The 27,790-nt window shown below is 43.8% G+C and overlaps 2 protein-coding genes across 24 annotated transcripts; one reads left to right on the top strand and one right to left on the bottom strand.

The window, feature by feature from the left end:
• Positions 1-20,532, bottom strand: CSAD (cysteine sulfinic acid decarboxylase). Of its 15 annotated transcripts, none has more exons than XM_015588384.2 (15): positions 20,055-20,183; positions 9,321-9,457; positions 8,911-9,037; positions 8,741-8,831; positions 8,280-8,386; positions 7,713-7,828; positions 7,144-7,223; positions 6,778-6,832; positions 2,904-3,020; positions 2,764-2,828; positions 2,393-2,474; positions 1,784-1,983; positions 1,572-1,623; positions 1,309-1,398; positions 1-377 (listed from the first exon to the last, which is right to left on the bottom strand). In XM_015588384.2, exons 2-15 carry the CDS (start codon positions 9,444-9,446, stop codon positions 204-206), a joined length of 1,482 nt encoding a protein of 493 aa, XP_015443870.1. In that variant the 5' UTR covers positions 9,447-9,457; positions 20,055-20,183; the 3' UTR covers positions 1-203. The 15 variants fall into 15 exon arrangements, with proteins under 15 accessions (XP_015443870.1, XP_024901003.1, XP_024900996.1 ...); XM_025045235.1 differs by lacking the exon at positions 20,055-20,183 and adding an exon at positions 9,713-9,732; XM_025045228.1 differs by lacking the exon at positions 20,055-20,183 and adding an exon at positions 20,410-20,532 and having other exon boundaries at positions 8,799-9,037.
• ZNF740 (zinc finger protein 740) lies at positions 19,888-27,784 on the top strand. 9 transcript variants are annotated; one of them, XM_015588396.2, is made up of 8 exons: positions 20,023-20,160; positions 21,022-21,335; positions 21,886-22,010; positions 23,656-23,805; positions 24,135-24,224; positions 24,694-24,817; positions 25,117-25,235; positions 26,257-27,784. In XM_015588396.2, exons 3-8 carry the CDS (start codon positions 21,957-21,959, stop codon positions 26,344-26,346), a joined length of 627 nt encoding a protein of 208 aa, XP_015443882.1. In that variant the 5' UTR covers positions 20,023-20,160; positions 21,022-21,335; positions 21,886-21,956; the 3' UTR covers positions 26,347-27,784. The 9 variants fall into 9 exon arrangements, with proteins under 9 accessions (XP_006904602.1, XP_015443882.1, XP_024901008.1 ...); XM_025045240.1 differs by having other exon boundaries at positions 21,853-22,010; XM_015588402.2 differs by having other exon boundaries at positions 21,022-21,533.
• The last annotated feature ends 6 nt before the right edge of the window (positions 27,785-27,790 follow it).

Genomic DNA, 27,790 nt, shown 5'->3' with positions numbered 1-27,790 from the left:
TAACATTCCATCATAAGGATATACTATAGTTTATTTAAACATTCTCCTGATATCAAATACTTAATAGCAGAGTTAGTAGGTCAAAGCATATAAACACTATTATAGCCACTTTTTCATAAAAAGTTTGATAACACAGAGCAGGAATACACAGAGCCAGTGAGGGTGAGCGGGGGTGTCAAGACCAGCAGCCAGAAGGAGGAGGCTCAGAGGTCCTGGCCTAACCGTTCCAGCTCATTGAGAAGGAAGTCCATATCAGCCCGGGTCAGCGCTGGGTTGGCCACGACCATGCGGAAAAAGTTGCCCCGGGTCCCATGGGGCTGGTAGCCAATCATCATGGAGCCCTCCTTCACCATGCGCTCCTTGAGTATAGGGGCTACCTATAGATGGGGTGCAGAGAGCGTCCAGTTGCAGCCTGGGGTCAGGTGAGGGGTGGGGTGGCTTTCTGGCCATCAAGTTACCCAAGATGCATTTCCCTCCCACCCAGCCACCTGCCGGAGGTAGAACCAATTGCTTTGATCCTGACCGTGGCCTTCTTCACCTTTTCTACCACATCTAACTTGCTTGGCCTTCCTACTCTATGCTTTATTCCCCCATCCTGCCTATCTCCAGGTTGTCATATGGACCATTTTCTGCCAAATCCTGACTTCTCCCAGATTCCCAACACTGCTTTAGTCTAACTTCAAGCCTTAGTCATTCTAACACCTTCTTCTCCCCTCTCTGAATTCCTGTAATGTATTTTATCTGTATCCTGTCATCTAACATGCATATTACAAGACTGCCTTGAGCAAATAGGTAACTCTTGTTTTCTAAACATTACTCAAAGGCAAAAACATTGTTGTCCTTTCGTTTTATCTGTAGCACCTAGTACCAATCCATCCCTAGGGACCTATAACATATCTCCTTTGCCTCTAAGAGGCATATCTAGACTGACATTACCAGGTTGTTCTGTCCCTGGTATCAGTGAGTCAAGCTCTTCTGTGATCTGTCTGCCTCACATCTGTCTTGGGCCTCAGCTCCCAGAAGAACACCCAGTATATAGCACAGAGGTCTATATACTGTACACTGGTGACTTCCTCTGCAATGTCCCTCTCTATCTTCTCACTTTTCAGAAACATGCCTTATTCTCCATTCCCATCCCCACAGAAATGAAGACAAGTTAGTGTTGTCTTCTAGTTCACGTCTCTACCTCTAGAGCAAGAGACCAGCAAAGGGAACTGCCGTGCCACTCACAGCCAGCAGGGGGTAGAAACACACCAGCTGCATCAGTTCCTGAAACTGGTTAACCAGAGCTGGGAAGAGAAAGCCTACCTTAGCCAGCCTTTCACTGTAATCCGGACTTTCCTGCTTGCCCCGCAGGCTGGGGGGCACAAACCAGAAACACACGTTGACGAACTCAGGCTGGGAGGAATGAGGGAGGGAAGAGTGTGAGCTGAGGAAGGTGGACTGTTCCCCTCTCACCACTCCTCTTCCTCCATCAGGGAGGGCTTTTTGTGTAGGATAGATTGTGGTGGATGGGGCGGGGGGGAGGGGAAGGGTACAGGAACATGCAGAGAGTACAGGGTAGGTCATACCTCCATGACCAACACAAATCCTTCCCGCTTCTTTATTTCCTCCACCAGGTACCTTCAAACAGAGAGTGAGAAATCACAGGTGGAGGAAGAAAGGCAGACATATAAAAAGAAAAGAGACCCAGAGAATGAGCTAGAGAGAGGCACTGAGAGCAGGAAAGGGGTATGAGGAAGAGACCCAGAGGAGGGAAACTAGAACCACTCCTCACTCCTACCGGGCAAGGGCAAAGGCCTGGTCAACACGCCGCTCCAGCCCTTGCCCGCCCTGTGCCTTCCACATGAGCCACAACTTCAGACAGTCCACACGGCGGCCACACTGCACCACTTTGTCTCCTGTGTCCAGGGCCACGTCGTAGAACTTGTCTTGTTGGAAGAGGTAGCTGGCCTGGGATCCATGGCAGTGCTTGAGCAGGTTCTGTGGAGGAGTGGGGGACTGTCAGACCCCACTCTCCCCACGTAGGTTTCCTTTAGCACTATATTAGAGGATTTCTTCCTTTCCCTGCAACCAGGTGGCACTGATGGGATGACTGCCAACTAACTTGGACCTTTTTCTCTAGGTTTTCTCCCCACACTCAGAGTTCTTCCCAAACTCAACCCAGGATTCCTTTGATTACAACTTGGAGCTGGAAAGTTTTTCCTTTGCATGAAGACAAGCCACGGGGGAAGTGAGGGAGCCCACTACAGGGAGTTAGGGTGGTCACAGATTCAGCTACAAATGGGATGGTAAAGAGAACACAGTGAGGCCAAGTCTCCCTTGAAGGTGGGATAGAAAAGGATACAGAGGTCCAGGGTGAGAGATGGGGACAGGGCAGGGGCAGACCCACCGAGGTGTCCTGGAGAAGAAGAGCCGAGCACTGCAGGCCTGCTGTAAGGAGCTTGTGGGGATTCCAGGCCACGGAGTCAGCCCTTGAGTGGGTATAGCAAAGCTGGGTCAGCTGGCTCCTCCTCAAGTCACCCAACCAAGCCCCCCTCCCTTTCCAGTCCTCAGTAAAGGGGCTCCAGTTTCACCTCAGCCCAGCAGTCAGGAAGAATTGCCATGTCTACTGTCTGACCTCCCAGCCCCAAGCAACCATCTCTCCAATCCTCCTCTCACCAAACTCTCTCCCCTACTCCCATCTGAAGCTCCTTAGACTATGACCATTTTGTGGAACAAGAATTTGAAGGGTGGGATTCAGGGAGCAGGGTCCATATGCACCTCTGGATCCCATCCAGGAGATTTCTATGTGTCTGTGATAGCAAAACACTTCCACCCCAGGCGGCCTGTGGAGTAGAAAAAACAGCAAGGGTTTGGCTTCAGCTCAGCCTATTACACCCTCAGGCCCAAGTCCCACTCACGTCCACATGCATCCACAGTCCGTGACGCTGGCACACATCAGCAATTGCTTCCAGGGGGTCAAAGGCCCCTAGTACAGTAGTGCCAGAGGTGGCACAGACCAGGAATGGCACAGCACCCTATTGAAAAAATGCAGAGAGAGTAAAAGGCTGTGAAGTCATCTCAAAAGCAACCTAGAGCCTGGTGCTATAGCCTAGCTCTAAACTCTCTGCATGTCTAACCCGGGCTCTTTCAACCTTACAATGTGTTACTGTCTCTTTTAATTTGCAGATGAAAACACTGAGATTCAGAGGTATTAAGAAACCTGACCCTAAGCTGAAGCTCCAGAGATGGAACCTAAAGCTAGGTCTGTCTGCCGGTCTGTCTCCAAAGTTCATATCCTTTCAAAAAAAATTTTAATGTCTTACTGGAAGATCAAAATGATATTTTAAAAATTCTAATAGTACAAGTTTATAAAGAAATTAAATAGTATTCAAAAAATACCACAAAGAAAAGCCCAAGCACAGATGGCTTTACTGATTAATTCTACCAAACATTTAAAAAGAATTGGCACCAGTTCTTCACAAACTTCCAAAAAAGCAGAAGAGGAGGGAACACTTCTGAATTCATTCTATGAGGCAAATATTACCCTGATACCAAAACCAGACAAAACATTACAAGAAAACTAAAGACAATATATCTTATGAATATAGACATGAAAATCTAAAACACACTAGTAAGTCGAAATCAGTAACATGGTATATAAAAAGAATTATACACCATAACAAACTGGGATTTGTCCCAGGGGTGCAAGCTTGATTTAATATCCAAAAGTCAATTAACATAATACAACCTATCAATAGAAAATATTTAAAAAACACACATTTCAATGTGGTCTATTGAGCATCTCAACGGACAAAGAAAAACATCTGACAAAAATCCAACACTCCTTCATGATAAAAACATTTAACAAATTAGGAATTGAAGGGAACTTTCTCAACCTGATATAGGGCAACTAAAAACCATGGCTAGCATCACACTCAAAGGTAAAAGACTAAAAGCCTTCCCCCTAAGATCAGAAACAAGACAAAAGATGCCCACTCTCCCCACTTCTATTCAACATTGTATTGAGGTACAGGGCAATTAGGTAAGAAAATAAAATAAGAGGCATCAAGATTGAAAAGGAAAAAAAAAAGATTTCTATTTCTAGATAACATGAAATTGCATAGAAAATCCTAAGGAAACCATTAAAAAAAAACAAACTATTAGAATTAATAAATGAGTTTAGCAAGTTTGCAGAGTACAAGACCAATATTAAAAAATCAATTGTATTTCTAAACATTAGCAATGAACAATCCAAAAATGGAATTAAGAAAAAAACTGCATTTACAAGACCATCAAAAAGGATAAAATACTTAGGAATAAATTTAACAAGAAAGTACAAAACATATACTCTGAAAATTACAAAGCATCATTGAAAAAAAAATCAAAGAAGACCTAAATAAATGGAAAGATGGTCCATGTTCATGGATCTACAGATTGGACACAATCCCTATAAAAATCCCAGCCGGCTTCTTTGCAGAAATTGACAAGCTGATCTTAAAATTCATGTAGAAGTTTAAGGGACCCAGAGCAACCAAAACTATGTGAAAAACGAACAAAGTTGGAAGACTTATACTTCCTGATTTCAAAACTTACTACAAAGCTACATTATTCAAGACAATGTGGTCTACACTATCAACATGCAGATCAATGGAATAGAATTGAGAATCCAGAATTATACCATCATAATTACAGTCAACTGATTTCAACAAATATGCCACAACAATTCATTGGAGGAAAGAATAGTCTCTTCATAAATAGTGCTGTGACAACTGAGTATCCACATGTAAAAAAAAAAAAAAAAAGAAGTTGAATCCCTTTCTCACATACCCAAAAATGAACTCATAATGGATCATAGAACTGAATGTAAGACCTAAAACTATAAAACTCTGAGATGAAAATATAGGAGTAAATCTTCATGAGCTTGAGTTAAGCAAAGCCTTCCTACATGTAACACTGAAAGCACGACTAACCCAAGAAAAAATAAGCAAGTTGAACTTCATCAAAATTTAAAACTTCTGTACTTCAAAGGACACCATCAAGAACATGAAAAGACAACTTAGAGAATGGAAGAAGATATCTGCAATCATATATCTGATAAGGGACTTATATCTAGAATAGAAGAAAATAAGCACATGACAGGATGCTCTACATCAGCAGTCATCAGGGAAATGCAAATCTAAACCACAGCAAGATACCACTTCACACCCACTAGGGTGGCTATAATAAAAAAGAGAAATAACAGGTGTTAGTGAGGATGTGGAGAAACTGGATCCCTCATACTGCTGGTGGGATTGTAAACTGGTGCAATCACTTTGAAATACAGTCAGGCAGTTCCTCAAAGGTTAAATAAGAGTTACTATATGACTCAGCAATTCCACTACCAGGTATATAATCAAGAGAAATGAAAAACATATGTTCACATAAAAACTTGTACAAAAATGTTCAGAGCAGCATTATTCATAATAGTCCCAAACTGGAAACAACCCAAATGCCCATCAACTGAGAAAGTGATAAATAAAATGGGGTACAGCCATACAATTAATATTATTCAGCAATAAGAAAGAATGAAGAACTGGTACATAATACAACATGGTGAATCTTGAAGACATTATGCTAACTAAAAGAAGTTCATCACAAAAGACCATGTATGGTATGATTCTATTTCTACAAAAAATCCAAAACAGGCAAATCCATAGAAATACCAAGTACATTTGTGGTTGCCTAATGGGAAGTATGGGAGTACTGGGAATTGATGGCTAGAGGGTATGGGGTTTCTTTTTGGGGTGATGAAAATATTCTAATGTTTATTGTAGTGACGGTTGAGCAACTCCATAAATGTGTTAAAAACCATTGGATTGTATACTATAAATAGGTGAATTGTATGACATGTGAATGGAATTATATGTCTATAATGCTACTACCCAAAAAAGTTTATACAATAAAAGTGATACTAAGTGTTCTAATTGCTGCTCATACTGCTACTCAAAGGTAACATCCATAAGTCAATAAATATACAATGTTCTAAATAACAATAGGCTCAGAGTGTCCTTTCTATACTGCAACTTGCTATATGTACTTTATATATATACACCGATACATATATATATACACACTTAAATATATAGTGGAGGTATTTTCATGTGTGTATATATTCCCACCTTATTCTTTTAGATGGCTACAGAGTACTCCAATAATAACAACAACAATAATGGCAGCTAATATTTACATATGCTTCAATGCTCTAAGTGCTTTACATATATCAATTCATATAATCCTACAACAATCCTATGTGATAAATTCTATATTATGCTCATTTCTGAAAGGAGGAAAGCAAGACACACAGATATACCATAATTTATATACAGACATTTAAAAAAATATTTTTTAATTTTACACTTTGCCCAGTACACAGAATTCTACATACTATGATGATCGTTTATAGGATAAATTCTAACAGTGGGACTTTGAATCAATGGAGAGATACATTTAAAATTTATATAGATAGTGCCAAAAGACCCCTCAACACCCTCCCTGTGGTGCTGTCTTGGGACTTCACTCAGTGACTCAGTCATGCTCCTGCCTCTTGGAGTCTGATCCAGCCTGCAAGTCTTGGAAGAGTCCCTGAGAAGACCACAGAGTATCCTCCCCGCTCAGGCTCCCTATGGAGCACTTCAGCCCACAGGGGAGATGTGCACAGAGATCAAGAAAAAGGATGAGGAATGCCTTGAGTAGGGAGAGCCTAAAGAGAAAGAGGGATCCTGCTCCATGAGCCAGTGCTCCTGACACACTCACCTCAGCCTCAGCCAGACTGATCTGTCTCTCCAGGTCCTCAGGGATCATTTTCCCTCTGGAAAAGAAAACTGAGTGGGTAGGGAAGTAACAGGTTCTCTAGGCTGGGAGGTAGAAGTGTTGAGAACAGGGTAATGTGGGGTTAGCCATGCAGAGGCCACAAGGTTGATACTTCCCTAAGAAGGGTAAATAGATCTCAAGGAATGGGGCAGGAGACTTTAGCAGGCACTGAGAGACAGAAGTGGCAATTTGCAGGAAAAGAGAGGGGAGAGAAGTCCACCAGGGGTATGGGCCTGTGGCCAGAGCTCCTGACAGCAGGAAGGTACACTGTACCAAGCCGGGTCAGGGCCACGTGGACAAGACCTTCACCTCTCATCTGCCTTGACCACTCGGACACTGTCAGTGCCAAGTCCCAGAAAAGCAGCTCCCTTCTTGATGGAGTAGTGACACTGTGGAGGAAGGCAGAGGGCACATTAAGCTAGGGGAGAGAGGGCAGGGAGGATGGGAAGGAGAGAGACTAGTAAAAGTCAAACGTGAGCTGCAAAAGATAAGACCCTGCAGGCCAGGGCTTCTCAAGCATTCTTGTGTCTTCGAATCATCAGGGTGTCTGTTAAAATGCAGATTCAGTAGGTCTGGGGCTTGAGATTGTGCATTTCTAACAAATGTCCAGGTGATACTGATGCTACTAGTCCATGGACCACTCTCTGAGTTAGAAAGGGTGTGGACTGTGTCCATTGTACTTGTTTTTCCTCCCCCACCCCAGACAGACGGCAAGGTGAATGGGAGCCCCCCTTGACTAGAAGGAAGCACATCTGCTTGCGGGCAGGCTGGCCTTGGAGAAGATGGGTCTGGGCAGGCAGAGGACCTCAATGATCTCAGATTCAGCTGACTAGAGATTAAAATCAGGAGCCCAGGGTAGGCCTGTGCTGCTTCCGCACCTCCTTTGATGTGAAGAGGGCCAGGGGTGGCAGTGCCCGGAGGCCCCTCCTCTTACAATCTGGGTAGCGGTGATAGCGGGCCAGGTTTACAGCGTACATGTTGGAAATGGAGCCACCTGTCACAGAGAGGGGATGGTGGCAGGAGGGAGAGACAGTGGGTCAAAACTGAAGCTTGCCTCCCCTGACGTCGCTGCCCCAGAAGAACTGATCAAAACACAAGTGATTGGCTCCCAGGCCACAAATTCCCAGGGCTCTACGAATGGCATGATAATAGCCCAGAACAGCCCAGGGATCCACACAGGGATCCCCTGACTATCCGCCTCCATATCCTGGGCTGCCCCTAGGACAGCCCCCACCTGGAGAGAGCAAGCACTGCAGCACTGATCCCATGGACTGTTTGGCAAACAAGAAGATACAAGGTATTATTGGGCAGTCTCTCTGGTTTGGCCCCAGCCCAGCTGGAGAAGAAACAAAGAGGAATTCCCCCTCCCTGCCAGCTTAGAGCAAGAGAATGGTGGGGAAGGAGAACATTTAAAAACATCAAAGGCCTCCCTCCTTCTCACGTACCAGGACAGAAGACCCCATCCCCAGAGCTCCAGCCCACCAGCTCCCGCAGTTTCTTCAGTACCTCTTCTTCCATGAGTACAAACACAGGGGCAATTTCATATGTGTACCTGCCAGGAGAGGGAACAATGATTTTTTTAGGCGGGGGAGTCCCTCCAGGTGAGATTTTCAAGACTAGTGGGAGAGAGGAGGTGGTGAGAATGAATGAGGGAGGGGTCCAAAGAGAGGAAGGAGTTGGTGACAAAGAACCAGAGAAGCAAGAATGAAAACAAACTGGGGTCAGGAGCAGGAGAAAGCTTGGAGAAAGGGAGCCCAAAGAGCAAGAGAGGAGACTGTGCCAGCAGAGATTCTCAGAAACCAGAGAAGAAGGCAAAAAACCATTCTCTTCCCCTCCCCCTAGGGCACATTTCCAGAAAACCCATATCCTTTGTGGGGTGGTGGGAGGGGCTCTTGGCATGGCTCACTGGCTGGTGTTGAGGCTCTCGGTGACAATGCGCCCAGCCAGAGCATGGGGATCCAAACCTGAGAAGAGCTGGTTGAAGAAGTGAGGGTGACCTGGAGAAGGGGGCAGGGAGCTCAGAGTGGAGCTGGGTACAAACTCCAGACACTCTTCCCACCAGAACCCAGGGCTCACAGGTCTTCACGCTATAGCGGATCACAGCCCGGCACCGCTCCAGGATCTTCTCCTGTGACTCCCCCTGGCTCCGCAGCTCCAAATCTAGCAGCTGTTTCAGCTCCTTTGGCTCCTTCCACTCACAGACCTAGGAGGAGAAGCAGGAGATTCTGGTGGCCCTTACATATTCCATTGTCTGGCAATCCAAACCACATCTCAATACACACAACACCATCAACCTGCACTTAAAGCAACAAGGTAGAAATGTTTTCAAAGTGACACATGAATAAGGTAAATAAACAGTAAGACCCAGTAAATAATCCCTGAGGCTCACAGTGAGACAGTGATGAATTCTGGGAAGTAGCCTTGTTGGAGGAGGAAAGTCCTGAGCCAGGTTTGATGAGCAGGAAAAGGAGGGAGAAAGGACCCACCTTCTCAGAGGCACTGGTCCCTTTCCGAATGACCTCATCCACAACAATCCCAAATACATCCCGGAGCAAGGCTTCTGCAGCCACAGGGTCCCCATCAAGGGAGAAGAGTGGTTTAGAGTCAGCCATCAGGATAAAATCTGTGAGCAGAGCAGGAGTTATTCCCTATTCATCCTGTGTACCTGACCTGGATCTAACCAACAAGAACCCAACCCCGGGCCTCAGGCCTGACTCAGTCCTGCAGCTCAGTTCCAGCCTTCACTGTTACAGACGAGGGCAAGTGAGTGTCCAGGGAGAAAACCCTTAGAAAGAGGGGGGAAAGAAAATGGCAGTTAGCACTGAGTAGGTGGAATCTAGTGGCCACTGCCCACCTAAGGCAATGACAAGAGGCTTACCTTTACACTCAGGTCTCCGTTCAGGTGAGCTGGAGGCAGAGTACACAATCAGTTTTTCAGAATGTTAGGACCAGGGCAGCAGAGGGAGTGAGGTATGGGCAGCAGTCACATGACCATGACATCACTCTCGTGACCCTTGCCCTAAGGAAAACTACACAGATTTGAGATAGGGACAACAGGTTGAGATAAGTCCCCTGAATAATCATTAGCTGACATGAAGAAGGAGAAAAATGAGATGAGAGACAAAAACACACACTATATTAATTTCAGGGTTAAGAGGAGCAGAGAGCCAGCAGGAAGAGGGCCTTTCTACTGTGAATCAGAGGGTCCAGAGTGGAACGCATGGGAGTTATTTGGCAGGGAGACAAGTGTGGGTGTGGAGGGGGAGCCATGTGGGGGGCAAGAGGCTGGAGAGGGGGACAGGTGCAGGAAACTGCTAGAGGTGACCCTGAAGATTGCAGGGGGTGGAATGGGGGGAGGGCCTGAGAGAGATAGGTGGAGGTGAAATGGTTTAGGCAGGCCTCAGAGGCCAATCTCTGCATCTCAACCCTTAGAATCCTTTCAGAACTATCTTGATTTTCTAAAGCCCTCTCCCAGAGTAGAAATGAAAGGAGGTTACATTGAGGAAGCATTATGTTAAGAACTGTAACCTTGTGCCTTGCAGGCTGAGTGCTCAATAAACAGGGGGTGGCTGTTTGAAGTGTGCACCAGCTTTATTCAGGACAGGCTGCTGGGAATTGAGAAAGCCTTCCTGTCCCACTGGGAGCACACAGATGCATATGTAACAGTTACAGCCCAGGGCATAGCTGGATGCTAACTACAAGCACTATTCAGGGAAAGAAGAGATCCATGAAAGTTGAAGACTGGAGAAGATCTGTAGTGGGACTGGAGTCGAATCTTGAAAATGGGCAGGAGAAATGAGACTGGTGAAAGGGAGGATGAGAGGAACGTAGGAGCAGTAGAGGACAAATGCCATGAGCTTACACTGGGAATGAGTATGGCTTATTCTAAGGTCAGTGAAGGCACCCAGCTGGCTGAAGGGAGGGTCTGTAAGGGTGATACAGGAGACCAGCTGCACAAGATTATGGGGATCCTGGAATACCACGCAGGCCAAGGAATCTAAATTTATCCTGCAGAAAATGGGAAGTCGCTGAAAGACTCTGTGGCAAGAAATAATATGATGAAATTGATGTTCTCAGAAGACCAGTGCATAGTGGCAGGATGCAGAAGAATTAATAGGCTGTTGCTATAAACCAGGCAAGAGGTGATTCATACTTGAGTAGCAGGAAAAGACAGAGGAATATGAAGGTTTGGCCACTCGCCAATTACACTGAATTCAACACTTAGGAAATCTACATTGGAGGAGAAAGGAGAGTCAAAGAGGACCAAGCCTGGGTGACTGGAAAAGTAATGGTGCCCCCTGAAAGAAATTAGGATGCAGAAAGGGGAAGCTGGATAGAAAGTAAAACGGTTAATTCTTGGAAATACTCATCCAACTAGAGGTATCCCGGGACTACAGATACTCAAATGGGAGGAGGTAAGGCCCAGAACTCTGATGAGATCCTAGAACAGAAAGCAGATTTGAGAGTCAGGGTGCAGCGGAAGCCTTGTGACAAGTTCACAGAGATGGCCAGGGAGAGAGGGGTAAACACCAAGGCCTGGAGAACCCTCCGAATGAGGGGGAAAGAAAATGTGGAAAAGGAGGAATCTTCCTCAAAGTGGGCTACCCTGATGTAATCCACTGTCAATAGCCACTGGACTACACACTAGTTGAAAACACAGGTCCAAGGGACCCTGGTGGACCTACCTTGAAACTTTTCCTCAGTAGTTTGGGTTTGGAGAAAATAAGAGAGAATTGGCCCAGGCCTTGAAAATGAAGGAGTCAATCCTTCATCAGTGCTCACTCTAGCTCACCTGATGGGTGGCAGCAGTGCAGTGTTTAGGTCAAGAGGCATAAGGGAGAGAGGCTAATAAAAATAGGTACCATTGAAGTACTTGCTCAACACTCTGAACTTAATATGTATTATTCTAATCTTCACAACCATTTCAAGTAAGTTTATTACCCACGTTTGAAGATGAGGAAATTGAGATTTCAGAGACACTATGTATGTAACTTGTCCAGATCACGTAGCCAATATGTGGCTGAGCTGGGTTTGATTGAACTCAGGCATGTCAGAATCTGAAGCCCCTGCTTCTAGCAGTAGAAGTGAAAAACAGGTTGCAAGGGGTTTGCAAGGAGGGAATGACTGGTGAAGAAAGAGAGACCCTTGGCTGGAAGGAGCTCTTTCCCAAAGTTCCAAAGAGAGGGTCTGTAGAGAAGACCATGACTCTGTCCACCTGGCACCTTCTTTATCCATTTCAAGTCAGTCACCTCTCAGAAATGAAATTTGAAGGTGAGGGCTCTGAATACCTCAAGTTTCCTCCTGGGGTAAAAAGGGAGGTGAGGCATCACTACCTTTATTCTCCACATAGAATCCTGTCCTGGGTACCTGAGAGAGGGAAGAGCCCCTGCCTACAGAGTTTTTCTTTTTAAAAGCAAGAAGGACATTAACCTCCAAGATAGAATACTAAAGCAAAGAAACATGAATAGAATTAGAAACAGAGCTTTAGCCTCTGGCTGAGAAGATGCTGGTAGGACCAAGTAGCATTTGTTCAAAACTTCACAAGTTTTCTTCAGTCTTCATGGGATCTCTAGCCCATAAACTCCTCACCATCAGCTCCCTCATACCTTTCTTTCCTTATACAACCTAGATTGTATGGTCCATCATTTCAGCCATTCTTTGTCCAAAATCCTCAACTCTCCAGCCCTGCGGTGCTTCCACCAAATCCCCCTGCAAAACCCCAATCCAATTGGCCAGTCCCTCTCTTACCAAATCACCAGGACTGCTGCATTCTGCTAATGAAAACCACCTAACCATTTAAATTGGTATCGATATAAATTCATGGTGTCTGTGCTCATTACAATTAAACACAGCAGACTAAACACATATGTTCACCACTACTCCTTCTTGAACATCCACTAAAATTACATCAGCGGAATTTTAACTCCAGAAGAATAAAGCAAATGAGAAGAGAGACAAGAGGCAAGAGATGTCAATAATGGTAGAAGATGGAAAGCAGATGAAAAGTAGTAACTGGTTTAACAAATGGCAGAAAGTCAAAACCAGTATGTCTGCAGAGGGCTATGCCAACAGGAAACAAGCTGGTTCCTGGGGCACAGGCCCAGAAAGCCTCTGGAATTGAAAACACTCGCTATCCTGGAAGGCAAGACGGAGGGGCACAGCTAAAAATATGAAAATTAGATGAAAACCTGTATAAGGAACATTTAGACCCCCACTCTACTCTCCCTGCCCATTCGGCCCAGCAACTTCCCTCCTCTTACTTCCAAAGCAGCAGGAGGTTTGTTTTCTAGAGAAACTGAAACAGGGAGACCTGGATTTAGGGATATCAGGCACAGCAGGAGGTTAGAATGAGGCACTGTACTGAAGACTGGAGGATGAGTAGGACTTACATATTGAATGGACTCCTTTCTCCCAGTCAGCATTCAGAAACAGTAGCCAGGGGTAAACCCTCCAAGGCCAGAAGGCTGGAGGATTCCTCTCTTAGAAAAACTGACCTCAATAAGCCCCAGAGAAAAGACCTACTGAAGTTCTTATTTCAGTCCTTGTCCAATCACCTAGTCAGTGATGCAAGTCAATACAGCCTATCCATGCACATGGGCTCTCCTATATGCTTTAGTGCCTCACTCTTAAATGTGAGCAAATGGCCAGCCAAATCCTACCACACACTTGAGGAAAGCCCCTAACATGAATCACAGAGGTAAAAACAAACTGAAATAAAGGCATTTGGTGGAAGAAGAGAAGTACAGGGAGTAGAAGAATGACTCAAAAATTCAAGATATTGCATCCATAAAAAGAAAACAAGTTGCTCTCAAAAAGGAACACTCAGAGAAGAGCTCTAGAATTTTAAGAATATGACAATTGAAATAAAAAAAAATTAGAAATAAAATGAAGCCAAGAAAAGATAAAGCACAGAAAGATAAAAATATAAAGAGATGGACAATAAAAAAGAATTTTAGAAGGTCAATCTAAAAGGCCCAATAGTCAATTAATAGAAGTTTCAGAAAGAGAAGGAAAAAAACAGAAGAAAGAAATCAAATCAAAGAAAGCTTCATAGAAGAGAAGAACAGAGTAAAAGAATCCACTGAATGACAACCGTAAAGACAGATTATAATATTGTCTCAGAACAATGGAGGATCCAAACACTTCTGGAGATAAAACAAAACAAATAAACCAAAACCAGGTCATAGACAAAGGACAGAGAATCAGACCACATCAAACTTCTCCAATACAGGATAGAGGTGAAGAGAATTCCCAGGACTGTTATGAAGGTACTAACCATCTTCAGAGGAAAAAAGCAACAGTGACTCTGCTTAACTGGACACTCAATACTTACTGCCTGGCAACATTACTATGTTCCTATTGTCAGCTCTATCTTTAATTCTCTGTGGCAACTATTTCAAAAATTTCCCACATCTCTGAAATTATTGACCTATCATCCTTCTCCTTATTTCTCTCTCTCATTTCAAATTTCTTAGAGATAATAAATAAAAGTCATCAAAACTTACTCAACTTTTTGTTAACTACACACTCTGGATTCTTCCTTCTCCCTCCCCACTTCCCATCTTCTCCCCTTCCTTCCCTCCCTCCCTCTCCTTCCTCCCTCCCTCCCTTCCTTTCTTCTTTCTTTCCTTCCTTCCTTCCTTCCTTCGCTATTCAGTATCTAGTATGTGCCAAGCACTTTGGTTGCTATTAGAGGTACAATGGAGAGCAAAAGATCACAGTCCTGCCCTCATGAAGTTCACGGTCTAAAAGCACAGGTCACAAACTGGAAGATAGTGAGCCAACTGTTACCTACAGACAAGGTTTTGTCTGGCTTACACAGTACATTAAAAACTTTTTTTAAATAACTGTCAATCTGAAACTTCCAGCTTCTCATGAAAAAAGTCAGAAGACCTAGCAACACTGGGCCTGATTTAATAAATTGCAACAATAGCCTGTAGTTGGAGTTGCCCCTTTATTATTAATATAGTTTTGTGTTCATTACGTTTTCTTTTCAACTTTTTTATTTTTGATTAAGCAATATACTCAGGTAGTTCAAAAATCAAAATGTATAAAAATATGAGTAGTGAAAAGTCTACTTCCCACCCCATTCCATATGCCCCATTCCCATTCCCACCCCCATAGGTAACCATTTTTATTAGTTTCTTGGGTAACCTTTCAGAGCTTTTAATGCAAATACTAACAAATACAAATACAAATTCTTATTTTCTCCTTTTTCACACAAAAGGGAGAATGGAAACTTTACAGTAAAGAAAGCTGGTGGATACCATCTTACCGAAGCGATCATAGCTAACATCACCAATAATGGGACAGAATGACATGATGGGCCTCCTGACCTGAGGTATTGAGAAGCATTCAACATCATTTATGTAATATTTCTGCCAAAAAATGCATAACCTGAATTTAACTACGAGGAAACATATATCTAAATTGAGGGTCATTCTACAAAACAACTAGCCTGTATTCCTCAAAAATGTCAATGTCATGAAAACCAGAGAAAGACTGAGGAACTGTTCCAGACTGAAGAAAACTAGAGACACTACAACCGAAAGGAATGAGTAATCTTAGATCGGCTCTTGGATAAGGAAGAAAAAAATCTGCTATGAACAACATTATTGGAACAACTGGTGGAATCTAACTATGAATGGCATCATAAATATTAGTATTCTATCAGTGTGAATTCCCTAAATTTTATTATTGCATTGTGGTTATATAAGAAAACAGTCTTATTCTTAGAAAACATATGTTGAAACATATAGCAGTAAAGGAGCATAAATACTGCAACTTTCAGCAGAAAAAGACAACACTGTGTGCATGTATCTACAACTATGTCTAGAAAAATAACATCTTTATTGAGAAATGAGTCATAAAGTTTACTCTTTTAAAGTATACAATTCAGTGGGTTTTTTTTTAGAATATTCACAAAGTTGTACATCAATCCCACTATTTAATTCCAGAACATTTGCATTACCCCTCCCCCAAAACCCTATATCTATTAGCAGTTTCTCCTCATGCATTTCTTAAGAGACTGAAGATGAAAAAAATCTTCAAAATATTAACTGTGGCTATTTCTGGGTATTAGAATTATAATTTTATGTTTCTTATTTACACAATTCTATATTTTTATAGTTTCATATAATTTCATATTACTTATGTAATTAAAATAAAAGTTATTTTTAAGCAACAAAGAAAGTAAAGAAGGAATTAAGGGGCTATAAGAATTCCAAAATATACGAATCACCAAGCTCAAAAGACGATCCTGGTACATCATGTGGTTTCCCAACTCAATACACTATCATCAAAAAGGTCTAACGGTAACGAAGGTAGCCATATATTGGTCATTTCTATTACGCAGCCCCAGCTGACCTCAGAGAGAGGGATGGGTTCAGCTAGTTCAACAAACATTAGCTGAGTATCTACTTCTGTTGCTTGGCACTACCCTAGCCAGGCACTATGTCTACGCTGTGCGCTCCAGCTAACAGGCTAAAAGGAAGTCGGGCATGTAAAATAAAGGCATGCTCAACACAATAGAGTGTAAACTCATGAAGAAAAGGCAGGACTGGTGAACAGTGCTCAATTGACCCAGTGCAGCTTTCAAAGATAAAACAATCAGGTTCTACTTAAGGCTATAGAGAAATGTTGCAGGAAAAACCTAATTGGTAATCATTACAATACTATCTGAATAAGTGATGGGGCGGGGCGGTGGGGGGGGGAGGCTTGAGGGGAGAGGGTGCCAAGGAAGTGAGGAAAGGTCACATAGGAGGAGGCCTGCCTGTGGGCAATCGATTAGGGCAGTTGCTTATTAAAGCACTTTCTGCCAAGTTTATTGTTAGAGAGTGAAAACACTGCTTCTGTGCTATCTACCTATTAACAAAACCCACTGACTCAATACCAACATTAAAAGAAGTACCAATTCTCCCTATGTACACAGCATTTTCTCCCCTTCTAGACTGTAAACCCTTGGGGGTGCGGGGAGAACTAAGTCTTTGTTAAGTAAAGCACCAAATACAAAATAGGCACTCAAAAAAAATGTTAGTTTTCATTTTCTCACTCTCCACTCCCTTCTTCCAACGTCTTACACAAAGGTTCTCAATAAACATTTGGTGATTCAACCAACTATTTACAAGTGCAGAAAAATAATGCTGTGTTCCACTTACATTTGATTTGCATAAACCAAAAATCTATATTAATGATAACTTGCAAAGGGTTTTTTTCCTTCTCAAAGCCTTCTCATCTATGATCTCATTTATTTCTCACAGTAGTGCTAGAAATTAGCCTGAAAAGCAATCTTTTTATCCATCCTCACTTTCAAGATGAGGACTCTTGTGCCAGAGAGAATGAATTAATTTATCTAAGATTACAAAGGTGACATGGGAGCAAGCCTAGATCACTGATTTCTGACTTCTAGGCTAGTATCTCTGCCACTACATTAATGGTCCCTTTTAAATATAGCTTTTCTCACTAACTCTCATCATATGCAAAAATAAACTGCAGCTAAGACAAAGACATAACTAAATATATGCAACTATAAGAACATCAGAAGGAAATACAGGGAAATATTTTTATAATCTTGAGGTAACATATCACAAAAACCCGAAAGCCACAGGCAAATTTGACTATGTAAAACTTTTAAAATTTTGTGTAAAGAAAGACACCATTAAAGCGGTTAAAGATGTCATGGCTTTATTTTTCCCCACTCGTTATTTTACCCACTGTTTTCAAAATGGTTTTTCTTCTCCTCGCAATTATTCCTTTCCATCTAAATTTTAAAATCAGCTTAAGTTCCATGCAAAGTCTTGTTTTAATTTAGAATTTAACTTAATATATAGCAAAAATTTATGTCTCTACAATGTTGTCTTCCTATTTATGGACATGGTAAAACTCTCCATTTAACCAACCCTTTTTCTTTCACTAAAATCGTCTGATTTTCTTAATACTATGACTTGCAGTTTCCTGTTCATTTTATTTCTAGAAATGTAATATTTTTTATTGTGCATGAGATATTCTATGATATTTTTATGATTATGTTGTTATATTTTATTATAAAATTTTTGTTTATCTTATATTTTGTTCATCTGGCCATGCTCCTGAACTCATTAGTTTTGTTTTGTCAATCGATTCTCTTTGTAAATGAATATATATCATATGAAAATAATGAAACTTTTGGGTGGCCAGGAGCTGTAGTAGAATATTAGGTTTGATCGTAAATATTCTTGTCTCATTCCTATCTTTGATAGAAATGTTTCAAATATTTTCCCTTAAAATGTAACTTTTGCTCTGGAAAAAAAAGTTGAAAGAGAAATGAAAATCCAAGAAAAAACTTTAAATGCATATGAAAAATAAAAAAGTCAACATAGAATAGAGATTTCTACCAGTCAATAATAGACAAATGATCTTTTTTCCTTAATGAGTAAAAGACATGAAAAGGCAGTTTACAAAAACAATTAAAATGGTCAAAAAACAAGAGATGCTCAACTTCCCTATTAATGACATGCGTAATAAAACAATGAAATTACTATTTTTCACCTATCGAATTGGCAATTGTATAAAAAATTTATGGCATCCAGTATTGCCAACGTTGTAGGAAATGGGAATTCACACATGGTTCTGAGAAAGCATGGAAATGGTTACAAACTTTTGAAATTCAATTTCACAGAATCAATTAAAATTTAAAGTCCACAAATCCTATCTACACTCTAATTTAAAAGGATAATTATATAAGGATGTTCATTATGGCACTGTTTATTTTTAAAAAATGGAACCTAAATGTTCCTCAGGATAGGTCTCGATAAATTGAAGTACAATATAAACTGGAGTACTAAGCAACAATTTTTAAAACGTAAACTAACTTAGATGTCTAAGATACATTGTGTGGCTCAGTGTAGGTGCTTTATATGTTCTGACTGAAAAAAAAAATTTGTGTATGAACACAGAAAAAGCCTAGAGGTATATATACCAAACTGATAAAAATGACTACCTTCAGGATTATGGGATAGTACAGAAGGAAACTAAACATTTTTGCCTTTTATTCTTTTGTGTTGTGTGGATTTGTTAAAATAAGTGAGCTAATTTTTTAAAAATTAAAGACATTTCTGTGATGCTTCTCTTATCTCAACTTTATGATGATCCTAAAAGCACAAGGACTTGCTCTCAGTGGCTCAAACATGGAACGCTCAGGGAAATCTGCATGTAAAAAGTGGCTGGAAATTCTTGTCTTCTTTCATAAATAAAGATTTTTTTCTCTTTTTTGGTATCTCCATTAATTATCCTAAATTCACAATCTGACAGCACTTACTGCAGAAGCTGGGACCTTAATGGAATGGACATTTCCTTCCATCAAGTGCACTTTGCAAGTCCATCTTTCGCAGGAACACTTCCTTAGAGCTAAAGTTGGGAGTAGAATTTGAAGAAAGGCTCAAGTTTCCATTTTCCTAATGCAGCCTACCCAGGGACAATCCTGTATGGCCAAGTCTCCAAAGAGACTAGTCTCCCACAGAATGGGAGTCCTATGGCTTTTTCCACAGAGGCCAAGGTCAGGCACTTATCGAGTTTGGCATAAAGGGGAAAGTGGTAAAGGTTACCAGACTGGCCTCAGGGTGCGCGGACCACCGCTGGGGCACCCATTTTCAGATTATGGTTGGGTGTACACAGCAAGAGTGTGCAAAGACAGTTAACTCTTCTCCTAACTGACTGGGTGGCCCCAGAAACTGCAGATCTAGACCTGATGGAAAGCTCAGGTAAAGACAACCTCGGCCGAGTTACGTGATAAGGCTGGGTACGAACTGTCCTGGCTCTATTTGGGGCTTCAGGGTCAGAAGCGACAGGAAGAACGTCTGCGAGTTAGTGAGAGTGACGTGACGGCACTCTTTCGAGGAGTCTTAACCAGCTCACACAGCAAAACCTCAATGCGCACCCAGCAAAGAATCATCTCAGGGCCTTCGTTCGTGCCCTCAGTGAAGATGGCCGTCAGGGCTCGTCCACACCACAGCGCACGCGCCATACTACTGGTCCTCCCTCTTCCCGTCCTTCCGCGCGACGACACCGCCCACCTCACTACCTGCACCCCGCTTCTGGCGTCCTCAGCCTCACCCCGTTTCTGGCTGCCCCCGCCCGTCCAGGCTCCAGAGCCCGGAAGTAGATATAGCTACTTGGCGAGAGGACGAGGGGAGGGGGAAGTGCTTCCGGGGAAGTGGGCCCGGGGTTGGTGTTTGTAAACTTGCCTCGGTCCCGGCGGGGGCAGCGGCAGCCACGGGGTTGGCACAGTGTGCAGGGGCTTGGAGGAGGCGTCGCGCGGCGGGGGAGACAGCTGGAGGCCGCGCCTGGCAGGTAAGCGCACGCCCCAGGGAGCGCAGCGTCGTCCAAGCAGACGGCAGCGCTTCAGCAGCTCGCAGGCCGTGGGGCGCCGCGCGGGAAGGGGGAGGGGAAGGGAGGAGGGGCGCGTAGTGAAAGGAGGGGGCTTGCCGGGGAGGGGAAGGGGCCGCGCGCGCGCGCACCGTTCTCCGTCCGCGCGCCCTGCACGTCACGGGCCCGGGAGAAGGGGACTTGCTTGAAGGGGACGCGGGCGCGAGCACGCACCTTGCGCGCTTCTCGGCGTTCTTTGGCTTTACCCTCCGGGTTCGTGCGGCGGGCTCAGCTGCTGACTGGCTGGCTGGCTGGCTGACTGGCTGGCTGGCTGGCTGGCGGGCGGGAGGGAAGAAGGGAGGGAGGGAACGCGCAGCGCCGGGCTTCGCTTGCCTGCCTTCCACCTCCGCAGAGAGTTTCCGTCCCTTCAGGCAGACTCCGAGAACGTGCACGTGTAGCCCGGCCCAGTGCACACCGCCAGTACGGTTTCTGCCTGCTATCCAAGCCCCTGAGCTTTTCTCCTCCCTAGTTCTGACCACCTTAAAACATAAAAGCCCCGAAGGGCCTCCGCTCTTTTCTTCCATTCCTAAAATAGCAAATTCAAGCAGTTGGCCTGTTGCAGGTCCTCCGTAAGAGACCCCAGATATTTTTGCTCCTATTGACTTCCCTCTTCCTTGCCTGAGAGACCAGTTTCTTCTCTTGACCTAGAAAGATAACTTCTTGACTAATGTCCTCTTTCCGAGCTTCACAGAGAGCTCTGAAAAAAAAAAAAAAAGTTCAGCTCACTGCCGGTTGTAGGTCTGAGAATGTTGCACCTAACAGTCCCATCTCCTTTTCTGGTTTCAGGTTTCTGGAACAGATCGTGAACTTCATCAAGAGAATTCAGTTGGAAAACCAAGACTTGCAGACTTTTTCTTCAGACAATAGGCAGGAACCAGACAGAGTCCAGGGATTCTTGAAACATCTAACTTCCCTTTGGAGGACACTAAGTTTTATTTGAAGACAAAGGCAGTTCAATATGGCAGCAGGACTGAACGAATGTGAAGAAGTTGTTACAGTGATTTGGTGACAGTTCTTCAAACAACAGTGTTTAAGGAAAAGTGGATCAAGAAACTCCTGAACTTTCGGGTTGCATTAAATGAGAAATCAGCATGGCTCAGGTAAAAAGCTCTAGAGTCCTCCTCCTTCAAGATCACTGGGAAACGTGTTTACAGTTTCCCTCTTGAATGCTGCCTTAGTCAACATATTGACCAACAGTGAGCCAAGCTCTGTATTAAGCACCAGGGGGAGATCTAGAGGAAGGAAAGGAGACAGGCCACAGCCCCTGCCTTCAGGGAGCTTCCAGTCAAATGAAGGAGGTAGGCTATACTGCATCACAGGCACTGATGGGACATTTGCAAAGCAACAGGCATTCAGTTTACACTTGGTACATTAAGTGCTGAGTGGCATGAATGAGTGAACAGTCTTGTGAATGCTTCATCTGTTTTTTTTCCCAACAGGAATTTATTGAGCTCCTATTACATGTAAGATATGGTGCTGGGGAGACAAAGATGACTAAGATTGTGCTGGTCACCAGCAAGTTTCCAGGCTAGTTGTGTTGGGTGTGGGGAGATGGAGCACACCACCTTGTATAGTGGTTTGCTAATAGTAGAAACTCAATGAATCTGTTGATTAAAGGAATGTGCAATAATTGAGGTATCACCACTGCAGATGAAAGAGTGATAACTCTACCTGGATGAAAAAAGAAGATGAAGCTTGAAGGATGCATAGAATTTGGCTAAATGAACAGAACAGGGCATTCAAATGAGGAGAACTGCATGGGCAGAGGCTTAGAGGTATGAGAGAATGTGATAAAGTAGGAGTACCGCAGGTAGCTTGCTAGTTAAGGAGGAGAGGATTTAAATGGGAGCTACTTAGGGGGGTAGGATAGATAGTGATGGTTGGGAAAGTTAGGGTGAGGGAGTCGTTTCCTAGAGAATTAAGCAGAGAGTAAGCCAAGCGCCTTTTATGCACTGCTAAGGAATTAGACTTTATTCTGTAGGGAATGCGAACTCTGAAGAATGTTAAGCAATAGAGTGACATCAGATCAGTGAATTAGGAGGTAGTTGTCGTTGTGGGGGTACAGGATGGATTGGAGAGACAGGATGACCTGATAGGTTATTGTCATCCTCTGGGTAGGAAAACTATGTGCACACATCTCCAGAGCTTCTCCCAGCTTTCTTCCAGGGACCCTCCCCTACCAGTCTCACCATGATGGCAACCTAATTACAGTGTAATTGGCTTTCATCCAGCTATATGCATATCTTCCTCCTTTCCATGCAAAGTAGGAGCCCTTTAGTTTCTTCTTCCTTTGTCTGTTTGCAACCCATTTCACATCATGTTTGCTCTTGTTCAGAGACTACTGCCTTTCACTAGTCAGTAACTCTTTGTACTGGGTACTGTTAAGCATTTTATATGCTAGTTTAATTTTTATCAATTCTGTGAAGATAGATACTGTGATAAATATTTTGCATTAAAGTAAATTTAAGCTTAAAGAAGTGGAGTGGTTTGCCCAACATTATATAGTGCAAACAGCAAAGCTGTTTTTTTTTTTAACCTCCAGACATTTCAGTCTAAAGTCCTTGAAGGTGAGAGAAGAAATTCCAAAATATACTGATTATCCAAAAGGAATGTCTTTATAAATAATCATGGAAGTTTGCTTACTGTTTCTTAAAAGTTTCTTCAGTAGTAAAAGTATGTTCTCTAGTGCTGGCTAAACAAAATCAGTTTGAAAATGTAACAGTGAAAAGAGAAAATGTTCTTAAACATTCCTTAAGTAATTTTTAAACTATATGTGGAGCAGGGAGTGTAAAAAAAAATGGAAATGCACACATAAATGGGTTGGTGGGTCAAGAGTAATTATATATTTACCTCCACAATCCTTCCAAGTGGTTTAATTTTTATATGTTATAATTAACAACACTTAGGGAATTTAAAATCTGAAGAAAGAAATGACCTAATTTTACTGATAAACATATTTGTGGGACATGATAGAATATATATTTGGCACCAGCGAGATCTGCCAAATTAGCAGTTGGCTCTGTGAAGCTGAGAGTCACTGAGAAAGGAAGAAGTTCCCCTAGAAATCTCTCATTTCACTGGCTCAGTGGGACAGACCCTGATGCCCACTCAGCAAGGCCTAGAAATACTTTAAAGTCCTGTATTGATAGGTACACACACTGTACCTAGCACAGTGCTAATGATAAAAGTGTCAATAAGAATTATTTACTTGATCTATATCTAAATAATGGATGACAAGCAGTTTCTGGTGAGATGAGTTAGGGAGGACTCTTGAAGGAAGCAGGGTTTCACAGTAAGAAGGGATACCCCTAGAGAGAAGCAGTTTATAGCTGGGTGTAAAAGGTAGTTCTGTAAAGGATGGCAGCCTGTTTTTGCCCTGCCTTGCCAGGTGACCTGATACCTCATCTCCTTTCAACTTAGGCAAGTCTCCTGGCTTGTGAAGGCCTAGCAGGTGTGAGTTTGGTTCCTACTGCAGCCAGCAAGAAGATGATGCTGAGCCAGATTGCCAGCAAGCAGGCCGAGAATGGAGAGCGGGCAGGTAGCCCTGATGTGCTGAGGTGCTCAAGTCAGGTACAGCACTTGAGCCCGTTGTGGTACCTGGGGGATGGGTGGCCCAAGCTCTCTGCCAGGAGATACCAAGCTTTGATTCTTCACTGCTTGTTTAGGGAAGTGGGGAAAGGGGATCCAGCTGGGGAATGAATGAATGTGGGTATTTTAGAGAGCTAAAGGTCTTTTCTGTACCTACAATCCCTTAAGGCCAGAGTACTTGAGCAGGAAATGGATGAGTACTTTTTCTTAACCTTTGAGCAGATGGTTTACTCTCATAAGTTGCCTGAAAGCAGCATTTGGTCTCCTGTCCTGAGATGGAGTGTGAGTTTAGATTTGATTTGTATTCAAAGGGCCACCGAAAAGACAGCGATAAGACCCGAAGCCGCAAGGATGATGACAGCTTGGCTGAGGCCTCTCATTCAAAAAAGACTGTTAAAAAGGCAGGTAATGGGGTTATCCCCAAACTGGTACAGTTTAGTAATGGGGTAATCTGTAATCCTCTTTTTTCCCCTCTATGGCTCAACCCGGAGCTTTCCCTAGATGTTTTGGTCCCCCTTATAGCCAGTGAGCATGTCACCCTGATTTCATCCAGAGACCACTTTGGTAGTTGACCTCTGTCCTCTCCAGAACATCCTTGGTAAGAGAAGGAGGGTTAGGATACATGTCCCTGTGGCAAAGGAACAGGCAGACTCCCTCTCAGGTCCCAATCAGAGTATTGAGTTTAACCAGGCACATAGCTTAACCCACTCCACCTCTTCCTCAGAGGGTCTCTCTGACTCTAAGGGATATGGGAGATGACAGTATCAGAAGGTTTACTTTGTTCAGCAGCTGTAAATAGACCCTGAGTAGAATGGAGTCAAGAGGGGAGCAGAGAGATAGCCTCATAACATGCCTGATTATTGCCCGCAGGTGGTGGTAGTGGAACAAAATGGTTCTTTTCAAGTAAAGATTCCCAAGAATTTTGTTTGTGAACACTGCTTTGGAGCCTTTAGGAGCAGTTACCACCTCAAGAGGCACATACTTATTCATACTGGTAAGTCTCTTGCTCTTATTCAAAGGAGGAGGATAGTCTGTAGTTTAGGGGGTGCGTGTGTGCACACGCGTGCGCACTTTTTGTCGGGTTAAAAGAGTAAGAGAAATAGAAGAAAAAGATAAGTGAATGAGGTAGATTGCATGATTCTAAATCTAGTGTCACTGAGACCAGCAACTTTGGGGTCTCTTCCCCATTAGGTGTACGCACATTGCTAAAAGTTAAAATTTCTGAGAAAATACCTGGAGCAAGGTCTCTGCCATGTGTCTCTTGACATTAACTTCTCTCGCCACCTGAACCAGGTGAGAAGCCATTTGAGTGTGATGTATGTGATATGCGCTTCATCCAGAAGTACCACCTGGAGCGTCACAAGCGTGTGCACAGTGGTGAAAAGCCCTACCAGTGTGAACGGTGTCATCAGGTAAGCTCACATGCTATCCATTATCCTATACACAAACCTTTCCTTCCTCAAGAATCAGGGCCAGCCCCCACTTCCTGCCTGAACACTGGTCACCTAGTGTTCCTGGCCATTATTGAGTTAGTTAGTATCTCAAGGTGAGGTACTAACTCAATAATGGCCAGGAACACTAGGTGACCAGTGTTCTCTGGCTTTGTGCAGCTGATCATGGAGAGAGATCATTAGAATAAGTGTAGTAATAATAGCATTTCTTAAGGGCTTACTCTGTGCTAGGCGCTGTGAGAGCATACTTGACGTAGATTATTTTATTCTCACAGTAACTCCATAAGGTGGCTGTGTTGTCCTCATTTCACATATGGGGAAATTGAGATTCAGAGAGGTTAAGCTTCCCAAGGACACAGCAGATCAAAGGCATAGCGAGGATTCAGTTGAACTTCAGAGTTGATGCACTTTGGAGAAAGGGAAGTAATCTCTGCGCTGAGGGTCAGTATCTGATCTGATGCTAATGTAAGAGCCAGGACCAAAACAAGACAAGAGATGAGAAATAACAACTGATATCTCCTGGATGCTTTGCTAGGTTTCAAGCTTTGTTCCATGCTCTTACATTGAATCTTCAGAACACTAGAATGAAAGCTCCATGAGGCAGACTTTGTCCCTCGGATTCTTCACTCTGTCCACAGCCCCACGAACTGTACCTGCCTTGAGATAGATGCTCAATAAATATTTGATGAACGAAGCAGCCACACTGTGAGTAGGTACTTTTAGCCCCATTTTACAGATGAATGTACAGATTCAGGACTGTTAGATAACTCGCCCAAAGTTGCACAGCTACTTAGTGGTAAAGTCAGGATTCAGACTTGAAGCTTGCTTGTACTTAACCACTGTGCACTCATGCCATCCATGTACGTGTACTTACTGAGGCTTCGTAGAATGGTTCATGTGCCTCCTGTGTGGGGAAGACAGATCTAGCCAAGAGGTAGTCGAGTTTCTCCACTCTGGCACTTAACCCTCCCTTTCTTCTCAGTGTTTTTCTCGGACAGATCGATTACTCAGACACAAACGGATGTGCCAAGGGTGCCAGTCCAAGACTTCCGATGGGCAGTTTTCTCTATAGGCGCAAGGGCCCTGGGTGGTGGGAGTGATCAGAAGAATCTACCGAAGAGCGCATCCCCCTCTGGTCTGATGGTCCCACCACCACCCCGTGTGTACTGTCCCCTCCTGGAGGAGTGGACCCAGGAGACCAGAAGAATGCATCAGGGGACAGCGGCCCCAGAGCCTCAGCTCTGTAAATAATCTGAGACTATGAGTATCTCGGGGAAGTTCCTACAGCATTCCTGGGTAGGGAAGCTAGTCTCTGGACCCTTGGCTGAGGTCATAGATGGGGGACTCAAGGTACAGGACCAAGACTGAAGTGTGGCGCCCACAACCTTGGACTCCAGCTGGCAGCCGAAATGGAAAAGATTCGGGAGAGGGATTTGTTTATTTGTCCTGTTTTTGTTTATTCAGAAGCAATTTCAGCAGGTGCACTGTGGATACAGGTAATCTGGAGGCATAGAGTCCTGGTCACAGGGACAGTGGTTGGTCCAGCCCTCCCCCAAAATTGAGCTTTTAGTAGCAAGTGATCCTCAGTGTTCCACAGCCCTGCATTTCACCACCTCCTGTTTGAAGGAGAATAGGATCAGGGATGACAGCTAAGCTTACTTTGGCCTCCTTATACACTGTAGGGACAAAAGGAAGAACTGTAGGAGGAGCACACGAGGGCTGGATCGAAGAAGAGTGGACAGGTACCTCTTATTTCCTATGGGGAAGAGTAAGATTTGTGCCGATGGGTGTTGTAATGGCCTATGCCACTGGTACCTAATGGGGTCAGCTCAAGTGCCTTTTGGAGGAAACTTGGGTGAGAGTGGCCCGTGAAGCTCTTTCCTTCTCTCTTTGGGCAGTTGATCTTGAAGATAGAATGTGGCTACCTCGCTGCCATTGACTCCTAAGCCAGACAGAGGTGTTGAGCGGGGAGTCATGGATATCAAAGTGGGTTCTCTCTCCTTGTGCCCTCTTAGGAACTACCCAAAACTAGTCCTAAGTTGAGTAACAACTGTTCAAGAAACAAGAATTTGGTGTCCTCTGCCATGACTGTTGAGCAGTGTGAGCTATTCTCCTTGCCCAAGTCCTATCACTGTATTGAGGTGGAGGAGAGAGGGTCTGGCCTTTGGTCCCAAAGAACAAGATCTTGGCTTCTTTCTGGCCATCCCTACCCAACAAAGAATTGGCCAGGCGGTGAAGGGGGGCGGGGGGGGGCGGGGGCGGGTGGTGCTGCAGAGAAAGGACTGAGGAAGAAACCTAATGTAGGTTTTTTTCTTAACCATATTCTTTGCTCCTCTCTGCTCCAACACCACCACCCTATCCACCCTCAAAAAGGTGATCAGGGGTGTGTGTGTGTGTGTGTGTGTGAGAGTGAGTGAGTGAATGATGTATTCATGTTTGTATGCTTGAAGATGGCATATTGAGCCAAACCCTTCTCTGGCCCGCTACTTAGGGGAGGATGAGCATAACAGCCTTCC

The sequence above is a fragment of the Pteropus alecto genome, unplaced genomic scaffold, assembly GCF_000325575.1.
Source record: "Pteropus alecto unplaced genomic scaffold, ASM32557v1 scaffold220, whole genome shotgun sequence".
Lineage (NCBI taxonomy): Eukaryota > Metazoa > Chordata > Mammalia > Chiroptera > Pteropodidae > Pteropus > Pteropus alecto.
This window is presented reverse-complemented; position numbering and strand designations above follow the sequence as displayed.